This window comes from Erinaceus europaeus, chromosome 20, assembly GCF_950295315.1.
Source record: "Erinaceus europaeus chromosome 20, mEriEur2.1, whole genome shotgun sequence".
NCBI classification, from domain to species: domain Eukaryota; kingdom Metazoa; phylum Chordata; class Mammalia; order Eulipotyphla; family Erinaceidae; genus Erinaceus; species Erinaceus europaeus.
In genome coordinates, this window is record NC_080181.1 from 33,814,408 (window position 1) to 33,840,289 (window position 25,882).

General features: G+C 41.4%; 1 protein-coding gene across 1 annotated transcript in view; it reads left to right on the plus strand.

Moving 5' to 3' along the window:
• Nucleotides 1–25,788, plus strand: part of JAM3 (junctional adhesion molecule 3) — a 91,236-nt gene extending 65,448 nt beyond the window's left edge. Inside the window, exons 2-9 of the mRNA XM_016191949.2 lie at nucleotides 13,150–13,215; nucleotides 14,220–14,333; nucleotides 19,834–19,986; nucleotides 20,389–20,591; nucleotides 21,670–21,769; nucleotides 22,716–22,845; nucleotides 22,934–22,988; nucleotides 23,220–25,788. Of these exons, the coding sequence (XP_016047435.2) occupies nucleotides 13,150–13,215; nucleotides 14,220–14,333; nucleotides 19,834–19,986; nucleotides 20,389–20,591; nucleotides 21,670–21,769; nucleotides 22,716–22,845; nucleotides 22,934–22,988; nucleotides 23,220–23,255 (857 nt within the window). The 3' untranslated portion in view covers nucleotides 23,256–25,788. The remainder of the gene's footprint in view (nucleotides 1–13,149; nucleotides 13,216–14,219; nucleotides 14,334–19,833; nucleotides 19,987–20,388; nucleotides 20,592–21,669; nucleotides 21,770–22,715; nucleotides 22,846–22,933; nucleotides 22,989–23,219) is intronic.
• Nucleotides 25,789–25,882: the final 94 nt, after the last annotated feature.

Below are 25,882 nucleotides of genomic sequence, written 5' to 3' on the forward strand. Positions count from 1 at the left end.
ATCCTTGAGAATGACCCATGTGGACTTGAGTAAAATGTGTATTCCAGTTTCTTGGGATGAATGACTCTGAAAATGTCCAATAGTTCTAGTTTATCTATCTCTTCATTTAGCTCCCTTAGGTCTTTATTGATTTTCTGCCTGGATGATCTGTCAAGTTGAGAGAGTGGGGTGTTGAAGTCCCCTACTATGACTGTGTTGCTGTTAATATATTGCTGTAGCTCTTTCAGTAGACATTTGATGTATTTAGATGGTTTCTCATTGGGTGCATAGATGTTAATAATTGTTAAGTCCTCTTGATTGACTGATCCTCTGAGCATTAAGTAGTGTCCATTCCTAGCTTTTCAAATCTTTTAATCTTACCTATTTTAAAGTCTATCATGGCAGATATGAGAATAGCTGTTCCTGTCCTTTTTTTGTGGGCCATTGGCAAATATGATAGTTTTCCATCCTTTCACTTTAAATCTGTGTTTGTCTTGTTGAGTTAGGTGGGTTTCCTGTAGAGAGCATATTGTTGGGTTGTATTTTCTGATCCATCTTCCTACTCTGTGTCTTTTAACAGGTGAATTTAGGCCACTCACATTTATTGATATCAAAGGTTGAAGATATTTTAACGCCATTCTTATAGATTTTTAGATCGTTCTGATATATGGCATATTTATGGTGGTCTGACTGTTTATAGGAGACCTTTTAGAACTTCTTTCAGGGTAGGCTTGATGATAGTTGATTCTTTCAACTGCTGCTTGTCTGAGAAGGTTTTTATGCCTCCATCTAGTCTGAATGACAGTCTAGCAGGACACAGTAGTCTTGGTTGAAAACCTTTCTCATTGAGCACTTGATAGAGATAGATATCTTGCCATTCTCTTCTGGCCTGTAGTGTTTGTGTGGAGAAGTCTGCTGCTAATCTTATGGGTTTTGTTTTTTCTCTTGCAGCCTTCAGGATCTTTTCTTTATCCATATTCCTTTCTATTATAAATATGATGTGTCTTGGTGTCTTTAAGTCTGGGTTAATTCTGTTTGGGACCCTCTGGGCTTCTTGAACCTTTATGTATTCTATATTGTCTAGATTAGAGAAGTTTTCAGCTATTATGGCCTGAAGAATGCCTTCTTCCTCTCCCTCTCTTTCTTCCTCTGTTAAGCCAGTAATGCATATATTGTTTCTTTTGAAGTCATCCCATAGGAATCCTGTTGTTGTTTTCAGTATGTCTTTTTGAGATCTTCTTTTTTAGTTATCTCTAATTTGTCCTTGATCTTGCTAATTCTGTCTTCAGCCTCATTGATTCTATTCTCTCTCCCCTCTATTATTTTCTGGAGTTCATCTATTTTGTTACCCTGTTCTGATATTGTTTTAGCTTGTTCAGCTAGTTGTGTTCTTAGCTAAGCTATTTCAGCTTTCAGCTCTCTAATAACCTTGAGATAATTAGTGTTTTCTTCCAGAGTCTCATTTGTTGTCCCTGTATTTCTGATTACAATTCTTTCAAAGCTGCTGTCCTTTTTGATGTATGCCAGTCTCACAAGGGTGAGGTGGTATCTTAATGTTGTCTTTATTTGCATTTCTCTGACAGTCAGTGAACTGGAGCAATTTTCATATGTTTATTAGCCTTTTGGATCTCCTCTGTAGTGAATGTTTTGTTCTGCCCATTTTTGGATGGGGTCATGCCAGGCTGAGCTTCACGGGCGGGAGACAGAGACAACCAGGGACTCATGGTTGAGTGGTACACAGTTCAGTCTTTATTCATGTAGAATGCAGTGCAATCTAAACTATCTCTAATCATAATCTTGTCCTTCTCTATCCTGAGGCGGAAAAAGGATGCACACAGGACGGGGTAGGGAGAAAGAAAAAGTGCAAACCAGTGAGGATTAAACCAATGTCCTGGAGGCAGGGAGTGCTCAGTCAACAGTGGCTATGCAAATAGAATACAGTGTTAATTAAGCAGGGGGGATCAAACCAATGAAACAGAAGGGGTCTTAGAAGCAGAATCCAGAAGCATACCAACAATTCCTCCTTTCTTTTTAACTAATGGCCATAGTATCAGGAGTGTGGGGTGAGCAGAAACCTATATCGTACAGGCATTTTCAAAAGAACTGGCACAAGACATGGAGGAACAAATAAGAGAGCAGCAAGAACAAGTGTGATGCCAAAGGAAGGCCTGAGGGGGCCGTTTCTTGCCTCAAAGGGCAAGGTCGATTAGGCTAAAGGACGTTTTCTGCCTCTGTGGGCATCTCTTGCCTCTGGGGGCGCTTCATGCCTCAAAGGGCATTTCCTGCCTCTGTGGGCAGGACCTAGAAAGGAGGGAGGGGTGTGGCCTATAGAGTCCCCAAGGCTGCTGGCTCCAAGTCTGGACTGCTGTGGTCAGTCTTTGAAAAACCAGCAGCATGAAGGGATGGAAGCTGCTGTAAAATTGTGTAAAGTGTCCAAAGGGTATACCAGCAAGTCCAATAGAAGTGTCAGTCCAAAGTAGGTGACTAGGGGAAGAAATGCCAGGGGATGAAATGCTGCACATCTATCTCCATCAGGAAGATCAGCCACTGGAATTCCACTTTTTCTGTAGAGAGTGAGCTGGAACCTGTAAATCTGTTTCTTTAGGTCGTGCCAGGTCACATCATTGGTTTCGGGAGGTGCGTTGTAGTCATGCCATCTTGTGTGCAATGTCAGAGAACAGGGGTCCAAATGGATTTACAGGGATTCCATTTGAGCAGATGCTTTTTCAGGTGAAGACTTGACAGTTGTAATTCACTTACTTGTGAAACAAAACTTGTAGCAAGTTAGAAGTTTACTATAATTGATAACTCGATGATTATAATTGGTCTAAGTATCTTTATAAATTTGGAAGGTCTTTCTCGTATCATTTTAAGGCTGCTTAACCAATTTAAGCACAATAAAATGTGATAAGGCAAATAACCATTGCTAGAGCCTCAGGCATGAGAATCATTAGCATAACCATTGTGAATCTATGGTTCACCTGGGCTGGTTCTACCTCTAATTGAGAAGGTATTTGAGAGGTTAACATATCAATAACATCTTTTTTTACCTTTTGTTACACCCGTACAAGATGGAGACACACCCTAGGTGTGCGCAGGATTTTCATGCCAAATTCAGTTAAAATATATTAATTTTTAACTAATTTTTACCTCAGACTTTAAATGTAAGTTAATTTTACCATTATGAGAATTATGTTGAAAACTTTTTTATTTAACTTTGCCTGGTAAGAATGTAGCCTTAAAGTTACATTTCTAACCTTAAAGTTAATGTTTACCAAACTTCAAACACACACATAAACATGGTCTTCAATACACAAGGAGAAAAACTTTTGTTACGAAGACATGTCATTTTAAACACGAATTTAGATCTGTACTATCTTAGTTGAACCATTTTTACTCACACGGTTTAAGACTACTGAAAGCACAGAGGTTAGAAGCAGGTTTAAGATATTTAGAGAGAACAAGGGAGGAATCAAGAGAAAAACCGTAGGCAGCTTTTGCTTCTTTAACCTTGAACCAGATTATCCAGATCTCACCATGTAGCATCATGAGTCCCCGGAGGGCGTCCTAGTCCAAAAAGCTCCTCGCAATTCCATTTAGGATACTTCTGATGATTTCTGCTGGATTGCTGCAGGTACCCATCTTTAAAAACGTCTTCCCATCTAAGAAAGAATCGAATCAGGAGGGTATAACTAACCACGTGTCTCCATTCTTGGGGACCTCCAGGGTAATGGAGAATGCTCTTCACGTTAGAGTAGTCTTTCTTCATGAGAAACCTGCGAAAGGAAGTCCAGATTTCCCAGGGGAAATCTCTGTGCATCTCTCAAACTCTATGATCACGGTCATAAGGAACCAAAGTTTCTCGGCCAGGGAACCAAAGTGTGGCCCAGAGTGACAGCGCGGAGGCGGCAGCGGGACCTGCATTCTTTTGGACTCCACGGCCTGCGGCAGCTCGCAGGTCAGGCGGCGGCTCCTGCAGCGACACCAAAAGCTGGGAAGGAAGAGACGCGGACAGCAAGAGAGTGGCAGGACTGTGTGCCGCACCCACCTCGCCAACTGCAGCCCATAGTAGATAGGTAGCCAAACAGCTTTACTTATCTGGTGGATAGGCGGGTTAGGTCCCACGTTGGTGCTGGTCCCTGTTCAGGTGCCATTATGCTGGGCTGAGCTTCACAGGCGGGAGACAGAGACGACCAGGGACTCATGGCTGAGTGGTACGCAGTTCAATCTTTATTCATGTGGAACGCAGTGCAATCTAAACTATCTCTAATCACAGTCTTGTCCTTCTCTATCCTGAGGTGGAAGAGTCAGTTCCAAAAAAGGATGCAGGCAGGACAGGGGGCAGGGAGAAAGAAAAAGCACGAAGCAGTGAGATTAAACCAATGTCCTGGAGGCAGGGGGGTGCTCAGTCAACAGTGGCTATGCAAATAGAATACAGTGTTAAGCAGGGGGGGATCAAACCAATGAAACAGAAGGGGTCTTAGAAGCAGAATCCAGAAGCATACCAACAGGGTCATTTGCTTTTTTGTTGCTAAGTTTGCTGAGCTCTTTGTATATTTTGATTAGTCTCTTGTCTGATATATGGCATGTGAAGATCTCCCATTCTGTGAGGGGTCTCTTTGTTTGTGTGATAGTTTTTTTGGCTGTGCAGAAGCTTTCCAATTTGATGTAGTCCCATTGATTTATTTCTGCTTTAGTCTTCCTTGAAATTGGGTTTGTTTAATCAAAGATGTCCTTGAGGTTTAGGTGGGAAACTGTTCCATCAATGTTTACCTCTAAGTATTGGATAGTTTCTGGTCTAACATCCATGTCCTTGATCCATTTGGAGTTGATTTTTGTTTCTGGTGAAATGATTCAGTTTGATTCTTCTGCATGTTTCAACCCAGTTTTCCCAGCACCATTTTTAAAGAGAGCCTCCTTCCTCCATTTAATACTTTGGGCCCCCTTATCAGAGATTAGATGTCCATAGGTGAGGGGGTTTAGTTCTGTGCTTTCAGTTCTGTTCTACTGGTCTGTGTGCCTGTTTTTGTTTCAGTAACAGGCTGTTTTGATGATGATAACCTTAGCATATAGTTCGAGATCTAGGCATGTGATGCCTCCATTTCTGTTTCTTTTCCTCAAGATTGTTTTGGCAATTCTAGGTGTTTTCTGGTTCCAGATAAATGATTGTAGTGTTTGTTCTATTCTTTTAAAGAAGCTTAGTGGAACTTTGATGGGTATTGTGTTAAATTTGTATATGGCTCTGAGGAGAATATTCATTTTTATGATATTCTTCCAATCCATGAGCATGGGCTGTCTTTCCATTTCTTGGTATCAGTCTGTTACCTTGAATAGTGACTCATAGTTTTCAGTATACAAGTCTTTCACTTCTTTGGTCAGCTTTATTCCTAGCTATTTTATTGATTTTGCTGCAACAGTGAATGGGAATGATTTCTGGATGTCTTCTTCTTCAGATTTAGTGTTCACATAGAGAAATGCCACTGATTTTTGTACACTGATTTTGTAGTCTGACACCTTGCTATATTGCCTAATAACTTCCAGTAGTTTTCTGTTGGATTCTTTAGATTTTTCTATTCATATTTCCATATCATCTGCAAATAGTGAGAGCTTGACTTCTTCCCTTCCAATCTGTATTCCTTTGATTTCTTTCTTTTGCCTGATTGTTATGGCAAGAACTTCCAAAACTATGTTGAAGAGTAATGGTGATAGTGGACAGCCCTGTCTAGTCCCCGATGTGAGGGGGAATGCTTTCAGCTTCTGTCCATTGAGTATGATGTTGGCTATAGGTTTGCTATATATGGACTCCACTATCTTTAAGAATTTCCCATCTGTTTCCATTTTTTGTAGTGTTTTGAGCATTAAAGGGCGTTGGATTTTGTCAAAGGCTTTCTCTGCATCTATTGAGATAATCATGTGATTTTTGGTTCTGCTTTTATTGATGTGGTGAATGACATTGCTTGACTTACGTATGTTGAACCAGCCTTGCATTTCTGGGGTAAATCCCACTTGATCATGATGAACAATCTTTTTTTATATAGTGTTGTATCTGGTTGTCCATTATCTTGTTTAATATTTTGGCATCTATGTTCATCAGAGATATTGGCCTGTAGTTTTCCTTTTTTGTTGTGTCCCTATCTGCTTTTGGTATCAGGGTGATGTTGGCTTCAAGAAGGTGGAAGTGAGTGTTCCTTTTTCTTTGATCCTTTGGAAAAGTTTTAGAAGTATAGGTAGTAACTGTTTCCTGAAGGTTTTGTAGAATTTATGAAGCTATCTGGTCCAGGTCTTTTGTTATTGGGAAGATTCTTAATAACAGTTTCGATTTCTTTATCTGTGATTGGTGCATTTAGGTTTTGTAGTCCTTTTTGGTTAAGTTTTGGAAGGGCATATGTTTCCAGGAATTCTTCCAGATTCTGTAGCTTTGTGGCGTATAGTTCTTCATAGAAGTTTCACATAATTTTCTGAATTTCTGTGGTGGCAGTTGTGATATCTCCTCTATATTTACAATTCTATTAATTTGAGTCTTCTCCCTTTTTTTTTAGTGAGTCTGGCTAGGGGTTTGTCAATCTTGTTTAATTTTTCAAAGGACCAACATTTGACTTCATTGATCTTTTGTATGGTCCTCTTATTTTCGATGTTGTTTATTTCTGCTCTAATATTAGTGATTTCTGTTCTTCTGGTTGCTTTATGGTTCCTTTGTTCATCTTCCTCTAAGTCCTTAAGGTGTGCAGTAAGGTTGCTTATATGGGCTTTTTCTTGTTTTTTAGTATGTGACTCTATGGCTATGAGTTTCCCTCTCAGTACTGCTTTAGCTATGTCTAAAATATTTTGACAGCTTTTGTCTTCATTTTCATTAGTTTCCAGGAACATTTGAATTTCTTGCTTGAGTGCCTCTCTGACCCAGCGGTTCTTAAGCAGTATGTTTTTTACTTTAAACATTCTGTGACTTTTAGTAATTTTCTGTTTGTTGTTAAATGTTAGCTTTACTCCACTGTGGTCTAAGAAGATACTTGGGATGATTTCAATGCTCTTGAATTTTTTGATGCTTATTTTAAGATTAAAAAAATTATTATCTTTATTTTATTTATTGGATAGAGACAGCCAGGAATCTAGAGGGAAGGGGATGATAGAGAGGGAGAGACAGAGAGACACCTGCAACATTGCTTCACCATTCGCAAAGCTTTTATTCTGCAGGTGGGCACTGGGGGCTTGAGCCTAGGTCCTTCCGCATTGTCACATGTGTGCTCAACTAGGTGTACCACCACCTGGTCCCGTAACCTTCTATTTTTTAAACACATTTGTAGAATATTTTGTTTATTTACTTAATAGATAGAGACAGAAATTGAGGTGGAAGTGAGAGATATATACCTGCAGCACTACATTACCACTCTGGAAGTTTCCCTCCTGCAGGTGGAAACCAGAGGCTTGAACTTGGGTCCTTGTACATTCTATATAATGTGTGTGCTCAACCAGTGCAGAACCACCCAACCATTGGACTCTTCCCTTATCTTAAAATTAATATATGTCAGAAGGGGGCCAGGAGAGAGCTTACCCAGTTGAGTGCTCAGTTTACCATGAGTGAGAATCTGGGTTTGAACCTCTAGCTGCCCTATTAGAGCACCATGCAAAGGGGAAACTTCATGAGTGGTGGAGGAGCAATGCTGTGGTATCTCTCCACCTCACTTCTCTCACACTGTCTCTATATCTAAAAAAAAAAAAGGGAGGGAAAGAGGAAGGCCTGATGGAGTGGTAGAACCATAAAGGCATGAAGCCCCAGTGAAAACTCTGAAGGAGGCAAAAGAAAAAAGTATAAATCACAGACCTTAACATAAGAGTGAAAAGTATAACATTCTTAGAAGAAAGTGTGGGGCTGGCCACTTTAGGTCTCGCCCACCTCCCCCAGTTGGGGAGATGGAGGTCAGAGCAGCCCCCTGGGGGTCCTGGAGTATCTCTGCATTCCTAGGGCAAAGTGCACAGGGAGACAAGCAGTCAGCCCTGGGAGGGCCTCAGTTTTATTGAAAGAAAAAGCAGGTAAATATATCTATAACTGGGGGGAAAGGTTGAGGTAATCATTAGCCCAAACACAGAGCAACACAATGCATAGTCACATTTTGACCAATAGACTGTTTGATCACAAGTAAATGTTACCATACAAGGTTTGGTCACAAGCTTTACAATGTACATTTTTCCAGAGGTAGATTGCAAGCACTTTAGGGCAGCAGCAGGGGGAAAAGGGAGGCAGCTGATTAATCAGGATGTTTGCTGGCGGTTTTAAGGCTAACCACACACAGTAATCCAATGCTTTTAATTAAAGAAGAAAGATGGGGGTAGGTGGCACCTGTAGAAAGGTAGCCTATGTCCAGAGGTCCAGCCATCATAAATTCCCGATACCGGGGTGACCTGCCATATCTCAATCCACAGGGCGAGAGTTTGGGGTCAAACCCGCTCAGACCTCAAGGAAACTATGGCCTAGACTTTCCCAGGCAATGAGTCCAGACCCCAACAAGAAAAGATCAGGGAAATGACATGATGTGACATTAGATTTGACAATGATTTCTGGGATGTGATGTCAAAAAAAAAGATGAAGTAGAAAAAAAAAGAATACACACTTTTAACTTCATCAAAGGTAAAAACATTTGTACACCAAAGGACTCCTGCCAAGAAAGTAAAAATGCAAACCATAGAGCAGGAACTTGTCAAGGACAAATCCATCTCCAGAGGTTACCTACTGAGGCCAAGAGGTAGTTCTCCCAGTGGATTGTGTGCATTGAGCCCAGGAACACATGAGAGCATGGATAGCAGCACAGGAGAACCTTGCTATGGTGTTTCTCCTCTTTTTTCCTCTCTAAATAAAAAGTGAAAAGATGGATCCAGGAGGTGACTGTCATATTGTGCACATTTGAAACATTGAGTTCATTCTCCAGCACACCATTAAGAAACCCTCCTAATTTCTGTTTCCATTTATGTATCATTCTCTAAATGACAAATATATAAGTCAGTGGAAACCAGATTAGTGGTTTACTGGGGTTGAGAAATAATGAGAGGGTGAAAATGACCATAAGCTAGAGCTTTCTGGTGTTGGTTCTGTATCTAGGTTGCAGTGGTGAATGCAGACAGATTTGCACGTGGTGAAGTAACACCTAACTATATGCCTAGATTGTGTAAATGTTGTTTTCTGGTTTTGACATTCAGCTTGAATCATATAAATATGGCAAAAGATATAACTGAATTTTAATGGTCACTTTTGAAACCTTCATGTATTCGATAGTTGGAATTAGCCACATCTACCCATAGAAGGGAGCCTCTTAAATTTGGCCAAAAGATTTGGGATAGACACAGACAACGACATATATACTAAATTCCTTTAAAGGCGAAGATTCAGTAATTTATTTTTGGGCAAAAATGAAGAAGAGAGTGACCACATTAAGCTCTTTGAAAAGACTGAACTCAACTAAATGGTTCTAGAAAACAGAAATAAAGGAAATCCAATCCTGACCATTTATTCAGCAAGCTCTTTTTAAGCGTCTGCTAGATATCATTCAATGCTAGAGTTGAAGGCATAAAGATGAATACATTTGGTACTTTCATGCTAGAATGTAAAATCTGTAAAAGCATACATTTTAATCAGTTTTATTCATGTCTCATCTAATGTCTCGGCCAGTACCTGACATAGAATAGGGGCTAAATAAAAATTGATGGATGAATGGATTCTCCTTAAGAGTTTGAAATCTAGTGGACAAGCCAAGATAAATATGAAAGTAAATAGAAGTAGCAGTTTTTAGTAGATACTGGAACAGAGTTTCTTTCTTCTTTGAAAAATTCTTTGCTCAGTGTTAAACACTGTAAATCTCTGTTCTCAAAGTGCTGGATTTTGTGTGCACACAGTTGAACTCCAGCCACCATTGGCCTCTGTATCCTCCTCCTCCTTCAGTTTTTATTTATTAATGAGAAAGACAAGATAGGACAAGAGAGAGAAGGAACCAAATATCACTCTGGTACATGTACTGCTGGGCATTGAAGTCGGTACCTCCTGTTTGAGAGTCCAATGCCTTTGAGACTCCACTGTGCCATATCCCAGACCACCACATCCTGCCTTTTTTTTCAAATCTTTCTTTCTCTTTCTTTCTTTCTTTCTTTCTTTCTTTCTTTCTTTCTTTCTTTCTTTCTTTCTTCCCTCTTGTTGCCCTTATTGTTTTATTATTGTAGTAGTTATTGTTGTTATTGATGTCATTGTTGTTGGATAGGACAGAGAGAAATGGAAAGAGGAGGGGAAAATAGAGAGGGGGAGAGACAGACACCTGCAGACCTCCTCCACCGCTTGTGAAGTGACTCCCTTGCAGGTGGGGAGCCGGGGGTTCGAACTGGGATCCTTACGCTGGTCCTTGTGCTTTGCACCACCTGCACTTAACCTGCTGCACAAACGCCCAACTCCCCACAACCTGCTTCTTAATAGTAATGTCAGACACTGAGTAGTGTTCAGATGTGCCTTTTATGATGTCTGAGTCTTAGACTTAGACTCATGGCTTCTAATCCTCCCAGCACCAAGTTTTACAAAAGTTATCGCTGCAACTTGTAAAGTGGGTCGCTGAGCTACTGTAAGTGGTTGAAGTAAAAAGCTATATTATTTGCAAATTTAAGAATTGCCTAGGGATAAAGTGAGAAGTCTGAGGAAAGATACTCAACTGGAACCTTAGCAGACATAGAGTGCATCTATTACGAATGATAAATTTTGCTACATTTCACTTGGTTGAATTGGTCTTCTGAATTCTTCTTGGGACATATTACCTTCTAGAACTGGCACAATCAGCTCCCTGTGAAATTTAGGTAGTCGGACGGTTTCATTTGGAAAAGTAGGTAAAAGAGGTTAATAGGTACAAACTACCAGCTATACATAAGTAGATCTTGAGGTATAATATACAGCATGGTGACTAGAGTTAATATTACATGTTTAAAAATTACAATGAGAGTAACTTTTAAAAGATCTTGTCATGGGGCTAGGAGATAACTCACCAGGTAGAGTGAATATCTTACCATTTATGAGGCCCTGGGTTCAAGTCTTGGCACCACATGGGAGCACCATGGGCACTTGGGAGATGCTCTCTGGATGGTGGAACAGGGGTGTGGTGGTGTTCTCTCTCTGAATCGTTGACCCAGGAACTATGGAATTACACATGTGTAAGACCTCAGTGCTGCTACACACAAAAAAAGTTCTGACAAAAAAAAGTAGCTATATATTAGGACAGATGCTAACTAGACTGTGATGATCATTTTGAGATATGTTTATATATGTATGAAACTAACTTGCTATATGTCAACATACTTTAATTAAAAACAGAATGCATTTACCTCTTTACCACGGTGTAGAGAGGTAGAAGAAATGGTCATATGTTACCTTAGCTTCTAGGTTATAAGAAACAATTTGGCTTAATTTACTATAGATTTATCATAATGGACATATCTAAGCTTTTCTGTAAAGGTACCACTTTTTCAAATACTAAAGCAACTTCAATGTCATCTTTTTGTCCTCTGATTCATATCTTGCCAGCTCTAGTGTGTCCACTACATTTTGATTAGACAAATCTACTCTTCAAATGTCCACTTTGACTTTATTTCTCTGGAGACTGTAAATACTCTGACCCTTTCTCCTGCTACTCTCAACAACATACCTCTTAAGAGAAAGAATCAGTTTGGGCTGTCTGGTCATCATGCAGCTGGCTTTAGGTTTCGTGAGCTCCACCTTAGACCCTTGAGCTGGCCTCAGGGTTGGTAGCTGATCCCTGGGTACAGTCATTCATAGCCAGGGTTGTGCTGTCTCATCCTCTTAATTATAGTGATCATACTGAAAGTACTGTCTGTGGCTACTTCCTTTGAACCTGCATGCCCTGGTAAAGCCTCATACATTACTCTATGAATAGGTCACTGGGAGAACTGATTAAGTAGAATGCACTGTGCTTGGTCGGGGGGGGGGGGTACATTTCTAGCCTCCAGAGGGAGCAGCTTGTGGCTAATAAAAATAAAGTGAAGTTACCTTTACCTTTCCTAGCTCTACAGCTTTATTTATCTTGATTTTTAACAGATGTTTTTATTGCATATGAGAGTTTCACAGAAGGCAGAGAGAGGGACAAACAGACAGACAGATAAACAGGCATGCAGGCCAGAGGACTATTCTGGTATATGCCACACAGGGGATTGAACCAGGAACCTCAGGCATTGCTAATCCAGTGCTCTAACACTTGAGCTGTTTGCCCAGTTGCTACAACTTTTTTTTTTTAATAGAAATTTTGGGGCTGGGAATATAGCACAGCAGTTGTGTACAGGAGGTCCCAAGTTTGATCCCCAGCACCAACATAGGCCAGAGCTGATCAGTGCTCTGACCCTCCCACCCCAACATAAATAAATATAGAGGGATCTGAAGGAGGTTTGCCTGGTAGAATGCACATGTTAACGTGTGGGGATCTGGGTATGATTCCCTGGCCACCACATGAGTACCACCACATGAGCACCACTACAGGGGGAAGCTACACAGATGGTGGAGTGGTGCTGCGATGTATCTATCTCCTCCTGTCTCTCTCCTTCTCTACCTAAAAGGTAAAAAGAAAAAACGCCACCAGGAGCAGTGGAGGCATATAGATGCCAAACCCAGTGGCAACCCTGGTGGCAAAACAAAAACCTTAATGTTTAGAAACTTTGTAGTAACTCAGATATATTAACTCTGTGCTGGGGTATTGGGGCATGATAGTGGAAAAGGACCTATGTTGGGGAAGACAGTGTCTTGAAGACAGCTGTCAAGGGGAGATGAGAGGTCGTGCTTGTGTATCAAAAACTATACTGTAAACCAGTAACTCCTCCCCATAAAGCATAAAATAAAATAAAAGTGACTTCTAAGCAAGAAAAACAATTCTAGAGGAAAAGCCTTTAAAGCTCTACAAGCCTTTATTTTGAGACTAAAAATGCAAATTTGTAGAATTTTTCCAGGGAAAGCCAGACAGAGAGCAGTCAAATCACTTAGACTTAGTTTGGACTTAGTTTGGAGAGACTTAGTTTGGAATGTAGTATTTTCTGTGGTTAGGGATTGCATCTTTCTTGGGAGAGGACAAGTGTAACCTCAGTCTGTGGGTTCTCTGTTGTTGCAGAATTGTATTGTCTGATTTTCCTTTCCTTTCTTTCCTTCAGGCTGCTTGATAAGGGCTGTGAATCTCAAATCCCTCAACCGAACCCCAGTGGTACAGGAATTTGAAAGTAAGTATAAGAGAAACTGTTAGGAGAATGGGCACCATCTAATGGACATTTGTATTCTTACAGCCGACTCAGTGTAGACACACATAGGCATGACTACTTTGTTGTGCTTTGTCAGTATTGCCTTTTTTTTTTTTTTTTTTTTTTTTTTACAAATGGAAAGTTTATGGCAACCCTGCATTTAAAAAAAATCAGTGACATTTTTCTGACAGCATTATTCATGTACTGGGAGTTCAGTGACTGCACGGCTCCTCTAGCATTCCCAGCAGCTTTTTTTTTTTAATCTTTCCTTTCTTAGAAGAAAATAGAGAAAGTGGCAGCACTGCTCTACTGTTTCTGACCCTCTCCCTGCCCACCCTCTCACCCTACCCTCAACTGAAGATCAAGGGTATAAGCCTGGATTCTTGCTCATGGTAAAGTGTGAGCTCAGCCTGGTGCACCACTACTCACCCCTAGATGGGATCTTGATTACACAATAGGCTACAGCAGTGTAAATAGAACTTTCACATGTACTGGGTAACCAAAACATGTGCGCGGCTCAATTTAGTGCAGTATTTACTTTATTGTGGTGGTCTGCACAGAACTCACAGTATCTCGGAGATAGATACCTGTCCATATAATGCTGGAAAGGAGTAGTGGGTGTCTGATTACGGTGACTGTGCAAGGCTATCAGCTATCAGCGTGGCCTGCTTTGGCAGGCCATGGGGATCAGCTGAAACCGCATTCCTGCCTCGCCTTTGTGCTCACACAACAAAGACTTTCCTTGAATACAAGTGGGATGTTAAGGGGGAGTGTATACTCTATTCAGTGAAAGTCCTTGCTAATCATTTTTGTTGTTTTTCTGGGTAAAAGTGATCTTAAAGTCTCTTGGAGCCTGGTGATGACAAGATTTCTAATCTAGCTAAAAGACTTTTTTTTTTTTTTTGTAGATGGTGGGGTCTGGGTTAATAAGTAAACCTCAAATGGTTCCATGTTCCTGAGAGTTTTTTTGTTTTGTTGCTTACTAGGTGTGGAATTGTCTTGTATCATTACGGACACACAGACGAGAGACCCCAGGATTGAATGGAAGAAAATTCAAGATGACCAAACCACATATGTGTTTTTTGACAACAATATTCAGGGTATGGCACCTCTCCTTTGTAAACCAGGTGTCCAGAGACTGCAGGCCTCTGAATGGTCCTGAGTCTGTATGCATAATTGCAGTTTTGCTTTGTTCAATTTAGGAGAACCCCCCCCCCCCAACCAACACACATACACAGAAGAATAATGAGAATAGTATGTCAAACCTCTCTGTATCTAGCACTTAGCTTCACCAAATGTCAGGTCATTTGTTAGGAGTTTAATCTCTCCACAGCTCACCATTTTGAGATGTCAGAGTAAACAGTTTCTGAGTCTACCCTCTCCCTGTGACTTATCTGTGACTGATATTTGAGTTACCAGATGGATCATATGGAGCAGGGAGGAGATAGCATGTAATTGCTGAGCATCTATTATGTGTTAGGCATTGACAAAACACTTGCTGGACAAGTTAGCAAGATCTTCTCCCCTGCTGGAATGGAACTAAGAGAGGCTGCTCTCAGACTCTAAGTTAGAGGCAGGGCAGTGGTCAGGGAGACTTCCTTAAAGTAACATTGAGGCAGAGCTTTGTAGAAAGGTTTAGTTAGCCAAGCAAGTTGGTGAGCATGAGGTGGACAGTGCATTTGAATCTGTGTGAGAATGTAGAGGCAGGAGGTAGCTTGACTCATTGGAGAAGAGCTGCTTGCCCACCGTAGCAGAGACTCACGGAGGGAAAGTTAGCTCAGGCTGGGAAGGTGTGCAGGTTCAGACAGGGAGTGAGTGCAGGTGAGAATGGACAGCTACCTGAAAGGTTTTATTTTATTTTTTTTGTCTCCAGGGTCCTCACTGGGCCTTGGTGCTGGCACTACGAATCCACTGCTCCTAGCGGCCATTTTTTCCCCATTTTATTGAATAGGACAGAGAGAACTTGAGACGGGAGGGGGAGACAGAAAGGGAGAAAGGAAGATAAACAGCTGCAGACCTGCTTCCCCAAGCATCTGCGGGGGGGGGGGGGGGGGGGGGGGAGCAGGGGTTTGAATTTTGATCCTTGCATGGGAAGCCACTTGGTCCCTGTTTGAGTCAGTTTGGATTGTTCTGGTTTATAGTTTAAGCATGATGTTGCTTCAGGGAGACTGAATTGACTGCTTTGTAGAGAAGCAAAACAGCTCTCAGAACCCAGGCAGAAGGTGCTGGCAGCCTGAGCTCAGGTCAAGCAGGGTAGCAACTGATGGAGGAGGAATTGATAGACATTGGCTGTGATGAGGGGAAGTGCGTGACTCAGACATGACCTCATTCTGACTGGGGGAAGGAATAAACTTGGGGCACAAATGCAGATGAGTTATAAGAGGGGAGATGTTAGACTTTTCAGAGAGGTCCGTAGTTGAGGTTTCAGAGATTTTATGGGAGAAAGAAACAAACAAATAAAAAACTGCTACGTTCATCATCTATTTGCATTGTTTTCTCAATCTGTTAGAATCGCAGGCACTTAAAAATCTTTTTTTGTTTGTTTGTTTGGGGTCGGGTCGGGAGCTAGCTCACCTGGTAGTGTGTATTCCTCAGCAGACTTGAGACCCTGGGTTTGAACCCCTGCACCATAGGTGGCACCAGGAGAACTTGATGGGTGGTGAGGCAGTGCTGAGGGCTCTCTCCCTTTCTCTCCACCCCTCTCCGTAAAATGAAAATACTAGACTGGGGAGGAAGGGAGAGAGAAAGGAGTATTTAATCTAGCAGGAATATCTTGTATACATATGACCATTGGTTTCATTCCCTGGCACCATATTAAAACAGAGTTTGTTTTACCATAATTCTCCTCCCTCGTTTATTTTTGAAGAGCTGGAAATGTTATTCTGAAAAAAACAGATCAGTTTTCTCTGGCATCATGGGCTGTTCCCAATAAGTCTTGTACATGCAAATTTGATCATCAGAGAAACCAAGTGGGGATTTTCTTTTAAAGAACTTTCTGTGTCTGTGAATTAAATATCTTACTTTTAGCTGGAAGGGTGAGGATAATTTGGGCACCCAAAAATATTAAGGTTGGAGGAAGACATGAAGCCATTTGGTTTCTGCTGTGGCTTTCAGTGCAGGACTGCATTTTTCAGTTTTAGGTTTTAGTTTCCCTTCTTCCTTCTTTCCTTCCTTCCCTCTGTCCTTCTTCCTACTCTTCCTCCTCTCTGTCTCTCTCCCTTTCTCTTTTCATCCGTGTGTCTGTCACTACTAGGGCTTCAGTGCTCTGGCTGACTTTCAAGTAGAGAAAAAGAAAACGATGACACGGCACTGAAGTCTGAAGAGGGCTAGGCTGACCCTAGGTCTCCACAGAACAAAGCAGGAACCCTTCCAGGCAAACTGCTTTGCTAACCTTCTAGTTAGCATTTCTTACATAACAAAGTTCTAATGCTTTGCTGAAGACGTTCTGTTTTGGGTGGGTAAGTGGGGGGGAAGGATGGATAGCATAATGGTTATGCAAAGAGACTCAAGCCTGAGGCTTTGAAATCCGAGGTTCAGTCCCCTGCACCACCCTAAGCCAGAGCTGAGCGTGCTCTGATTTAAAAAAAAAAAAAAAAGACTTTCTGTTAGAAAAGTGCCTTTGGAAGTGTTCAGCCTCTATCATAAGAATTTTACTTGGCAGGTTTAATAATTAGCTGCTTCCTAACCAGAGTACTGCTTAGCTCTGGCTTATGGTGTTACCAAAGATTTAACCTGGGACAGCTTGGCTTTGGGGATAAAAGTTTGCTGTGTAAATATACCACTGTACTATCTCCTCAGCCCCAGCTTTTACTGTGTGTTTGTGTGTGTATGTCTGTCTGTGTGTGTGTGTGTGTGTGTGTGTGTGACTTTTCCCCTGACCACCTGTGCTCCTTTGTTATTTTCCAAACTCTTTATGCTTCTTTGAGTTACTATGACTTTTTATTCTTAAATTTAAAAAGGGTATAATTCATATACCATGCAAATCACTCCTTTAAAGTATATATACCTATATGGGTGTTATTATAGTCAACAGGATTTGCAACCATCACTACTATCAAATCCCAGAAAGTTTTTGCAGCCCCCACAGCAGTGCTGGGTGCATTAGCAGTCGCTCCACATCAGCACTGCCTCCTTCTCTGGACAGTCAGTCTTTCTCTACGTATCAGCTCATTCTGGACACGTCATATAAGTGGAATCATATCATATGTGCTTCTCTGTGTCTGACTTTTTTTTTTTTTTAGCATAGTGCTTCCAAGGCTTATCCATGTAGAATGTGCCAGAACTTCAATCCTTTTTATACAGGTGAAAAAAATCCTTTGTATAAATTTATATCTACTGATGTAATGAATATTGACCCAGTTATCTGTGGATGTAAGTTTGGGTTGATTCTATTTTGGGGCTACTATTAGTAATATGGCTATTTATACATGCATGTATAAATATCTGTGTGAGCATAAGTTTCCATTTCTTGGTGATAAATAACAGTGCAGTTTTTTTTTTTTTTGTTTGTTTTAGAAACTGCAGCACTTTTTTCCCCAAAATGGCCACAGTATTTTATACTACTTTAGCAATATATCATCCACATTTTTTTCAACCTACATTCTTACTAATGTAATTCTCCAGCTTTATGATTTTAGCTGTCTTGGTTGTGAAGTATATTCTTTTTACTTAGATTTACATTTCCCTGATGACAAAAACTGTTGAACACCATTCCATGTGCTTATTGGTCATTTTATATTTTCAGAGACATCAGTACTTTCATTTTAATTGGATTCTTTGTCTATTGTTGAGTTGCGGGTTCTTACTTATTTTTACTAGAGCACTGTTCAGCACTGGTTTCTGATAGTTCAGGAGATTGAACCTAGGGCTGTGGAGCCTCAACCATGAAAGTCTTTGCATTGCTACACCTGAGCTTGGAACATTCCTACTCATGACCATAGAATGTGAGCTTGGATCTACAGCAGGGATGCAGAGGTCACTTAGGCTCCTAAGCTGAATATGGGCCCTAGATCACATCAACTCTATGAGGTTTACAGTCAATAATATTTATACCCCTTTCCCATATTTGGGAGCTACTCTGCTTTCCTCCCTGATCCAGCTTTCTGGTCCTTTTTCCAGCCATGACATCATCTCCCCAGACAGGAAAAAAAAAATAGCAACAAAAAACTAGTATAGCCACAGGCCCTTTGGAATATAACTAAAATATGCCAACCAAATGCCCCCCTACCTACCAAATGTCCCCCCACCCCCCCGCTCTTCATTTGCACTATTCCAGCCTTTAGATTCATGATTAGTCAACAACTTGTTTGGCTTTATATGTTAACCCTTTTTTCAGCCACCAGATGCTAACATGATGCCAACCAGAATTCCCTGGACAGACAACCCCACCAATGTGTCCTGTAGCTCCAATTCCTCAGAACCCCATCCCACTAGGGAAAGAGGCAGGCTGGGAGTATGGATAGTTGTCAACACCCATGTTCAGTGAGGAAGCAATTACAGAAGCCAGACTTTCCACCTTCTGCATCCCACAATGACCTTGGGTCCATACTTTGGGAGGGTTAAAGAATAGGAAAGCTATCAAGGGGGAGTGGATGGGATACAGAGTTCTGGTGGTGGGAGCTATGTGGAGTTGTACCCCTCTTATCCTATGGTTTTGTCAGTGTTTCCTTTTTATAAATGAAATTAAGTTTTAGCATAACCATTACTGTGTACCTCCTGCCCAATTGGAAATTCCTTATCTACTTTTGTTCTTAGTACTTTGTAAAATAAATTAAGAAAGTTATTTTTTCCTATTCATTAGATTATCTTTTCTTTTGCCTTTTTTTTTTTTTTTTTTTTTACCCGACCACTGCTCAGCTGTGGTTTATGGTGGTGCAGAGGATTGAACCTGGGACTTTGGAGCCTCAGGCATGGGAGTCTCTTGAATAACCATTGTGTTGTCCACTTCCGCCCCTGCCTGTGTCCTCTGAAACACAAATTAAAAAAAATTTATTTTCAGAACATTGTGTAGTTCTGCTTATGCTGGTGCTGGGGGTCATACCTGAGATCTTTGGTGCCTTACGCATGAAAGTCTTTTTGCATGTCCAATTATGCCCAGTCCACAATTTTAAAAAATATTTGAGAATCCAGTACAGTTATCTGTGATGTCATTTTTATGAAATCTCAATAATCAAAGATCACTATGATTGATGCCCATTTTTCTAAGATCTCAGTAGTTTTAAATCTTTATTGTAAATGGCCTGAGGTAGAGTTCTAGCCTCATTCTTTTTTTCATGTCTATATCTAGTTGTCCCATTTATGGAATGCTGATTGGTTTTCAATGTTTGTTTGATTTTTTTCCCCTTTAATAGGAGGACCCCTGCTAGGAATGATGAAAAAGATATGAAATCCCTACTTTAATAGCAGATGCATGAGATGCTAGTCACTGTTTTGGTCTAGTGGGTATTCTCAGAATACTCTGGTATGTGAAAAGAGAATTAGAAGCCATGTAATCAAATGTTGGCTCCAAAAGCAACCCCCTTTTTTAAGTGCCAGAGGTCTTAAAGCATCTTTGATGTCTTGTGTGTGTGTGTGTGTGTGTGTGTGTGTGTTTTTCTACAGGAGATTTGGAAGGTCGTGCGGAAATCGTGGGGGTAACCTCTCTAAGGATCTGGAACGTGACCCGGACTGACTCAGCCTTTTATCGCTGTGAGGTGGTTGCTCGAAATGACCGCAAGGAAATTGACGAGATTGTCATTGAGTTAACAGTGCAAGGTAAGAGCACACCCTCCCCCAGACTTGTGAGTCAGAATAAACCAACCCTATTTTCTTTTTCTGGAGCTGTCTCCCTGAGGGTGTCACACGACTTAGGGAGGAGAAGAGCTGAGACTGCTGAGGTGGGTAGGAGGTGAGAAGGGAAGTGGTGCTTCTGCCCCTTGCCTCCACCAGCTGTAGGAGGCGCTGCTCAGGAAGGTGGAGACATTAGCACCATGGGATGAAAAGAGGGAGCAGAGGCAGGCAGAGGGACACACACACACACACACACACACACACACACTCTCGCTCTCTCTCTCTCTCACTCTCTCGCTCTCTCTTCCTTGTTTGGGGAGTGGATTTCTTGAGGGCTTTGGTCATAGAACCGTGTTGCTGAGGTCCATCCTGATCTTTCTTCTGCAGTGAAGCCAGTTGCCCCCGTGTGCCGAGTTCCGAAGGCCGTGCCTGTAGGCAAGGCAGCCACACTGCACTGTCAGGAGAGCGAGGGCTACCCCCGGCCTTACTACAGCTGGTACCGCAACAACATGGTACTGCCAACCGACTCAAAAGCCAACCCCCGATTTAGAAACTCCTCTTTTCTCCTCAACTCTGAGACAGGCACTCTGGTAAGCTCTCTGGGAGGTGAGGACAGACGTGTTTTTCCTGGGTAAGCGATGCTTGTTATGGGATGAACAGTTAGGAGAGGCTGTGAAATTTTAGAACATGGAGCCACAGATCCATTTCAGAGATTCTGCTGGGAAAATGACCCTGCCTGCCATTTATAAACAAGCATATTCAAACAGGCTGAAAGAAAGGACAAGTGGCCTAGAGCAAGCATGCCATGAATTCATGGAACCTGAGTCTCAACCTTGGGACCACATATTATGGAGAAGAACTCTGGTTTCTTTCTCTCTTGCTCATAAAAGAAACCTTAATTTATTATTATTATTATTAGAAGAAGAAAGGGAAGCCAATAGAGTAAAAATATCTGAAGAGGGCTACCACACATTTGTAAAGAGGGTCCTGGTTTTAATAACTGGCTGTAAAAATCATAAGACCACCGGAGAGACTTGAATTTTGATTGGTTCTCCACTACTTTAGCCACTATAGTGGCATTATAGTTGCACTTATTTATTAATGAGAGAGGGAAAGAGAATCAGAGTATCATTCTGACACATTGTGATGCCAGGGATCAAACCCAAGACCTCCTCCCAGGCTGCCATATTGAAATATGTATGGATAATCTGGAGTTTGTTTCAAAATGACTTAGTAGTTAAGAGAGGTGGATGGAGGCATGGACCTTCCTGGTCCCTGGGCCTGGCTGAGTTCCCAGTACTCACTGGTCTCCTGACCCATGCAGCATCTCCACATCTCCACCCAGGTGACCATGGACACTGTACTTGTATTGTCAGTGCTGCCCAAGGAATAAGCTTTTCACAGTGCCCCGTCTCTTGAGTATCTTCTGGTTGTTGCTCAGCTTTGATACCATCATGTATTTTGGGGGTATCTGAGCTCTCAGGCACATATGTCTGAAAAAATGCCAAAGAGCATCAGGGTTGGACAGGGAACTGAAAGGAATCCAAGAATAGATGAAGCAGATATTCCATGCCTTTCTGGGCTCAGTGGGGGTAGGTTGGAATGGCAATCTTTTTCTGTCCCCTCAGGATATTGATTGGTCTCGTTATTTCTTATTTTCTGCAACAGGTATTCAGTGCTGTTCACAAGGAGGACTCTGGGCAGTATTACTGCATTGCTTCCAATGATGCTGGCTCTGCCAAGTGTGAGGAGCAAGAGATGGAAGTCTGTAAGTTATTATTTTTTTTTTGAAGGATTTCTTCAGTTGGCTGGCATGTGAATAGAATAATTTAAATTTGTTAGACCATCCACTTATACAGCTGTTCTGCCATGGGTCAGCTTCCTTCTGGAACTAAATTTACCAAATCCACTTGGGTACATTGACAGGAAAGGTGAGAATATTCTGAGTTACAGCTAAATGACTAGTAAGTAGATCCTTGCATTATGTTAAATTTCTTCAGAATGACTTTCTGGTGTATCCTGGTGTTGGAAACATGACTAATCATATATATATATAGGCATATGTATATTATTATTTTTTTATTATTTTACCAGAACACTGCTCAGCTCTGGCTTATGGTGGTGCTAGGGATTGAACCTGGCACATGGGAGCCTCAGGCATGAGTGTCTGTCTACTATCTACCCACCCAATCATGTGTCTTTTAACTGATAGAATTATGAAAACATAAGGCTGTGGAAGTTCTCAAAAAATTATCCAATTAAAACCATTAGGCTTATACCCCCTTCCTGTGACAGTCCCATCTCTAGGGTATTGGTTCTGCAAGGGAGGTGTTGAGGGCAGGATGGGACCAGTAGTAGTCAGACTCACGGAGGAGCTCTGAGTCTCTAGAGCACTGCTTTCCACACTTGCCTGATCACTAGGACCATTTGGAATAACTTACACATACATACAGGGTTTTAGGCCTTTTATATAACACCCAACCCCCTTTAAGCAGCATTGGTATGACCATGTTTGAGCTCTCTAGTGATCTCATTTTTTTTTTCAAGTTGAGATGAGGGATTATAGTATCCTCAATATCCTAAGCAAGAAAGAGTTGATGTCCTCACTTTCTTCTCTGAGGGCAGTCACAGAATATAGGAAGGAGGCCCAGAAGGACGCAGCTCCTCAAATGACAGTGGGTGTCATCTCTCCCCTCAAACTGCCTTTTCTGCAGATGACCTGAACATTGCTGGAATTATTGGGGGCATTCTGGTGGTCCTTGCCGTCCTGGCCCTGATCACAGTGGGCATCTGCTGTGCATACCGACGCGGTTACTTCATCAACAATAAGCATGATGCCGAAAGGTGAGGCTGGCTTGAGTGGAAAGTGACAGGACTCAAGTCGGTATTACTATGGTAACAGTAGTCACGGAGCTACTCTTCTCTTTCCCAGTTACAAGAATGCAGGGAGGCCAGATGAAGTTAACTATATCAGGACAGATGAGGAGGTAAGTGTCCCCTGGGATAAAAGATTTCCAAGTTATCTGCCAGACACTGAGCTCTGTAGCCCTGCACAGAAACAGATGTGCACACTTTTAAGAATGATGATTCCAGTTGATTTGTTTTACTGTAAATTCCTTGTTCAGGGATCTCATGCCTTCAATTTGATGCTTCCGGTTACCCCACTAGGGCCCCTCTCAAGAGGATGACCATCTTCTAACTTTGAGTTGGTCTTTCAGGGTGACTTCAGACACAAGTCGTCATTTGTGATCTGAAAACGGACAGTGTGACCAAGAGAACATGCAAATACCTCTACCAGAAACTCCTACAAGAGCAGCCCAGGAGCAAAGTGCCCTTGGACAGAGCTAGACACTCGTGCAAAAGCTTTTTGTTTTGGCCAAAGTTGACCACTACTCCTTTCTTACTTTAACAAGCCTCATGAATAAAAGAGTTTTCCTCAAGATAGGCACAGTCTGCACAAAGAAGAGAAGCTGAGTTCAGAGAGGCTGCTTTTCAGGCTGCCTCCAGCCTGTTCCTGCCCGAGTGTTGAGGGATCTTGAAGCTCTTGCTCAGATACTCTGGGCTGGCCACTGTGAAGCCATTTTATTATTATTTTTTAAAAAGTTGCCACTCACTGAGCCCCCACGAGGGGCCATAGGGTAGGCAGCAACACAGGGCCAGGAAACGTGTCACAGCATGGAGCCCCACAGCTGCACACTTTGAACCAACGTATCTAGTAGAGAGGTTTACACTGTGACCTTCAGTGGCCCACAAATAGCACTGTGCCCTCTCTTTGTTGGTCAGTGTGTGTCCCATCTTGGAGAATCTTTTTGGATCAGCGTTTTATAGAAACAGCCAAAATCAGTTAGGTGTATTGCTTATTATAAGAAGGGATCCTCTTACCTGAAGGAACCCTGCTTCTTCTTGAAGGGTTTCAGTATTTGAGGAAAACTTTCTTAGGCTAACTCGGAAATGGTACTAAAATAATGTTCTGCTTTTCTATGGGTGTTTATTTTATAAAGTTTTACAGTCTAAATTTTTGCTAAAGATGTATTTTGATTATTGAAAAGAAAGTTTCTATTTAAATTGTAAATATGTTGTCATACAATGTTAAATAACCTATTTTTTTAGGAAAAAAACTTCAATGTCTGGTAGAAATTCCAGACTACCAGTGTTAAATTGGAAATTATCAATGATTTCAAGTATTTTAACCCAAGGAATCCTCTCAAAGAGGCTTACTGGAACATTCCTCTTTCCAATATAAGTTTTATCATTTTTTATAAGAGCTTAATGCCGATTATATATCAGGCTATTATTATTGCTTTGGAAACACATAAAGAATTCCAATTGAGTAATGTAGAAATCTGTGTCTGTCCATAAGAAACAGAAGGAGCTCTCAAGTTAGCTTTGAACTACTTCTCCCGTAGACTTTTGAACTGTGTCACAAGACCACACAGAAGCTTAGACACACACATTAGCTCCCTGGGCTGAGTCACCACCCCTTCTAAATTGGTGTTGGCCGTTAACATCTCAAGCTAGCCACGACCTTGTGTGCCACATAGCTGTAATGGTGGCATCCGTAGACCACATGCTCACAGCCCTACCTAGGACCGGTCTGAAGTGGTTAGTTGGTATCCCTCTAGGGGCATCTCAGCCTTGGGGTACTGTGATAGACCTTTTTTTTAGAACAGGTGGCTCATGAAACAGCAACTTGTATTTGATTTTTAAATTCATTTTACTTACTTGTGTAGCCCCTAAGACTGTCCAGTGCCAAAGCCAGTTTGGAAACCAAATTTGTCATCTTGAATAATATTTTTTAAAAGAAAATGAATTCCACTATTCCTCTCTGCTGTGAAGAAAGCACCAAAACACTGCAGATCCTGTGTCTGCACAATGGGTGATTATGTGGTGACAGCAAGGCTAGCCTTGTTAAGATTCCCAGGCAGTGCTCCCAGGGCAGAAAGCCTGGTGGTGAGGAAATCAAAACACCCGAATCAAAGGCAGTTTTCTAATTTTGATTTTAAAGTTTTTATCTACCCAAGACACTGCTCACTTTGTGGAAGGAGGTTTGAAACATCATTCAAAAACCTTTGTTCTTCAAGAGCAGATGTTCTTAGTGCAGGTATGTTGCTGTTAACCTTGTGATGTAAGGCAGTTTGAAGCAAGGAGCCTCTCAAAAGGAGCGCTTTCGGTTCCATTGTGTGCTTAGAGGGTGGTTTTGATGTAGAAGAATGTAGTCATCTTGGGATTAAACTTTCAGTGTCTTAATTTTTTTATACTTTGATTTTTTTTTTTAAATTGAATACTTGAGATTTATGTTGACTTTTTTTAAAACTTACGTGAAATGCTTTGCCATCATGAGGTATTTAGCAAAAGCAGTGGGCAACTCTTCACAATTGTTTAATGATACCTATTTACTTTTGCATTTGTACTTTGAATGCTTAGACTTAAGACTACCCCTCATTTTTACTTCCTCTTGGTAGAAGGGGAGAGCCTCCATCTTGGTTGTCATCTTGATGGGGCCTTTGCCCCCTCCCACCTTCTTTCACCTATAAACCTTCTACCCTAGTGCCATGTAAACTGGGTCTCAGAGTAGAAAATTTGAATGTGGGGTTAGGGAGTAGTTGCTATTACTGTAAAATGTAGACAGAAGGAACATTCATGTGTTTTTCAATGTGTGACTGAAGACCTGTACAAGGCTTTTGTGGCCTTTGATGTGACTTGTGTACATAGATGTTACAGACTGTACTAACACCTACGAGTCAGTATTTGTTAAACCTCATTTATAAAAGCTTTAAAAAAAAGTCAGTGTTGCTTTTGTGCTCATTTTTGCTTTGGGTTTCTTCTAGCTATCATCTTGTTAAGCAAGTTCACCTAAAATGGTATAGTTGCAGGTTTAAGA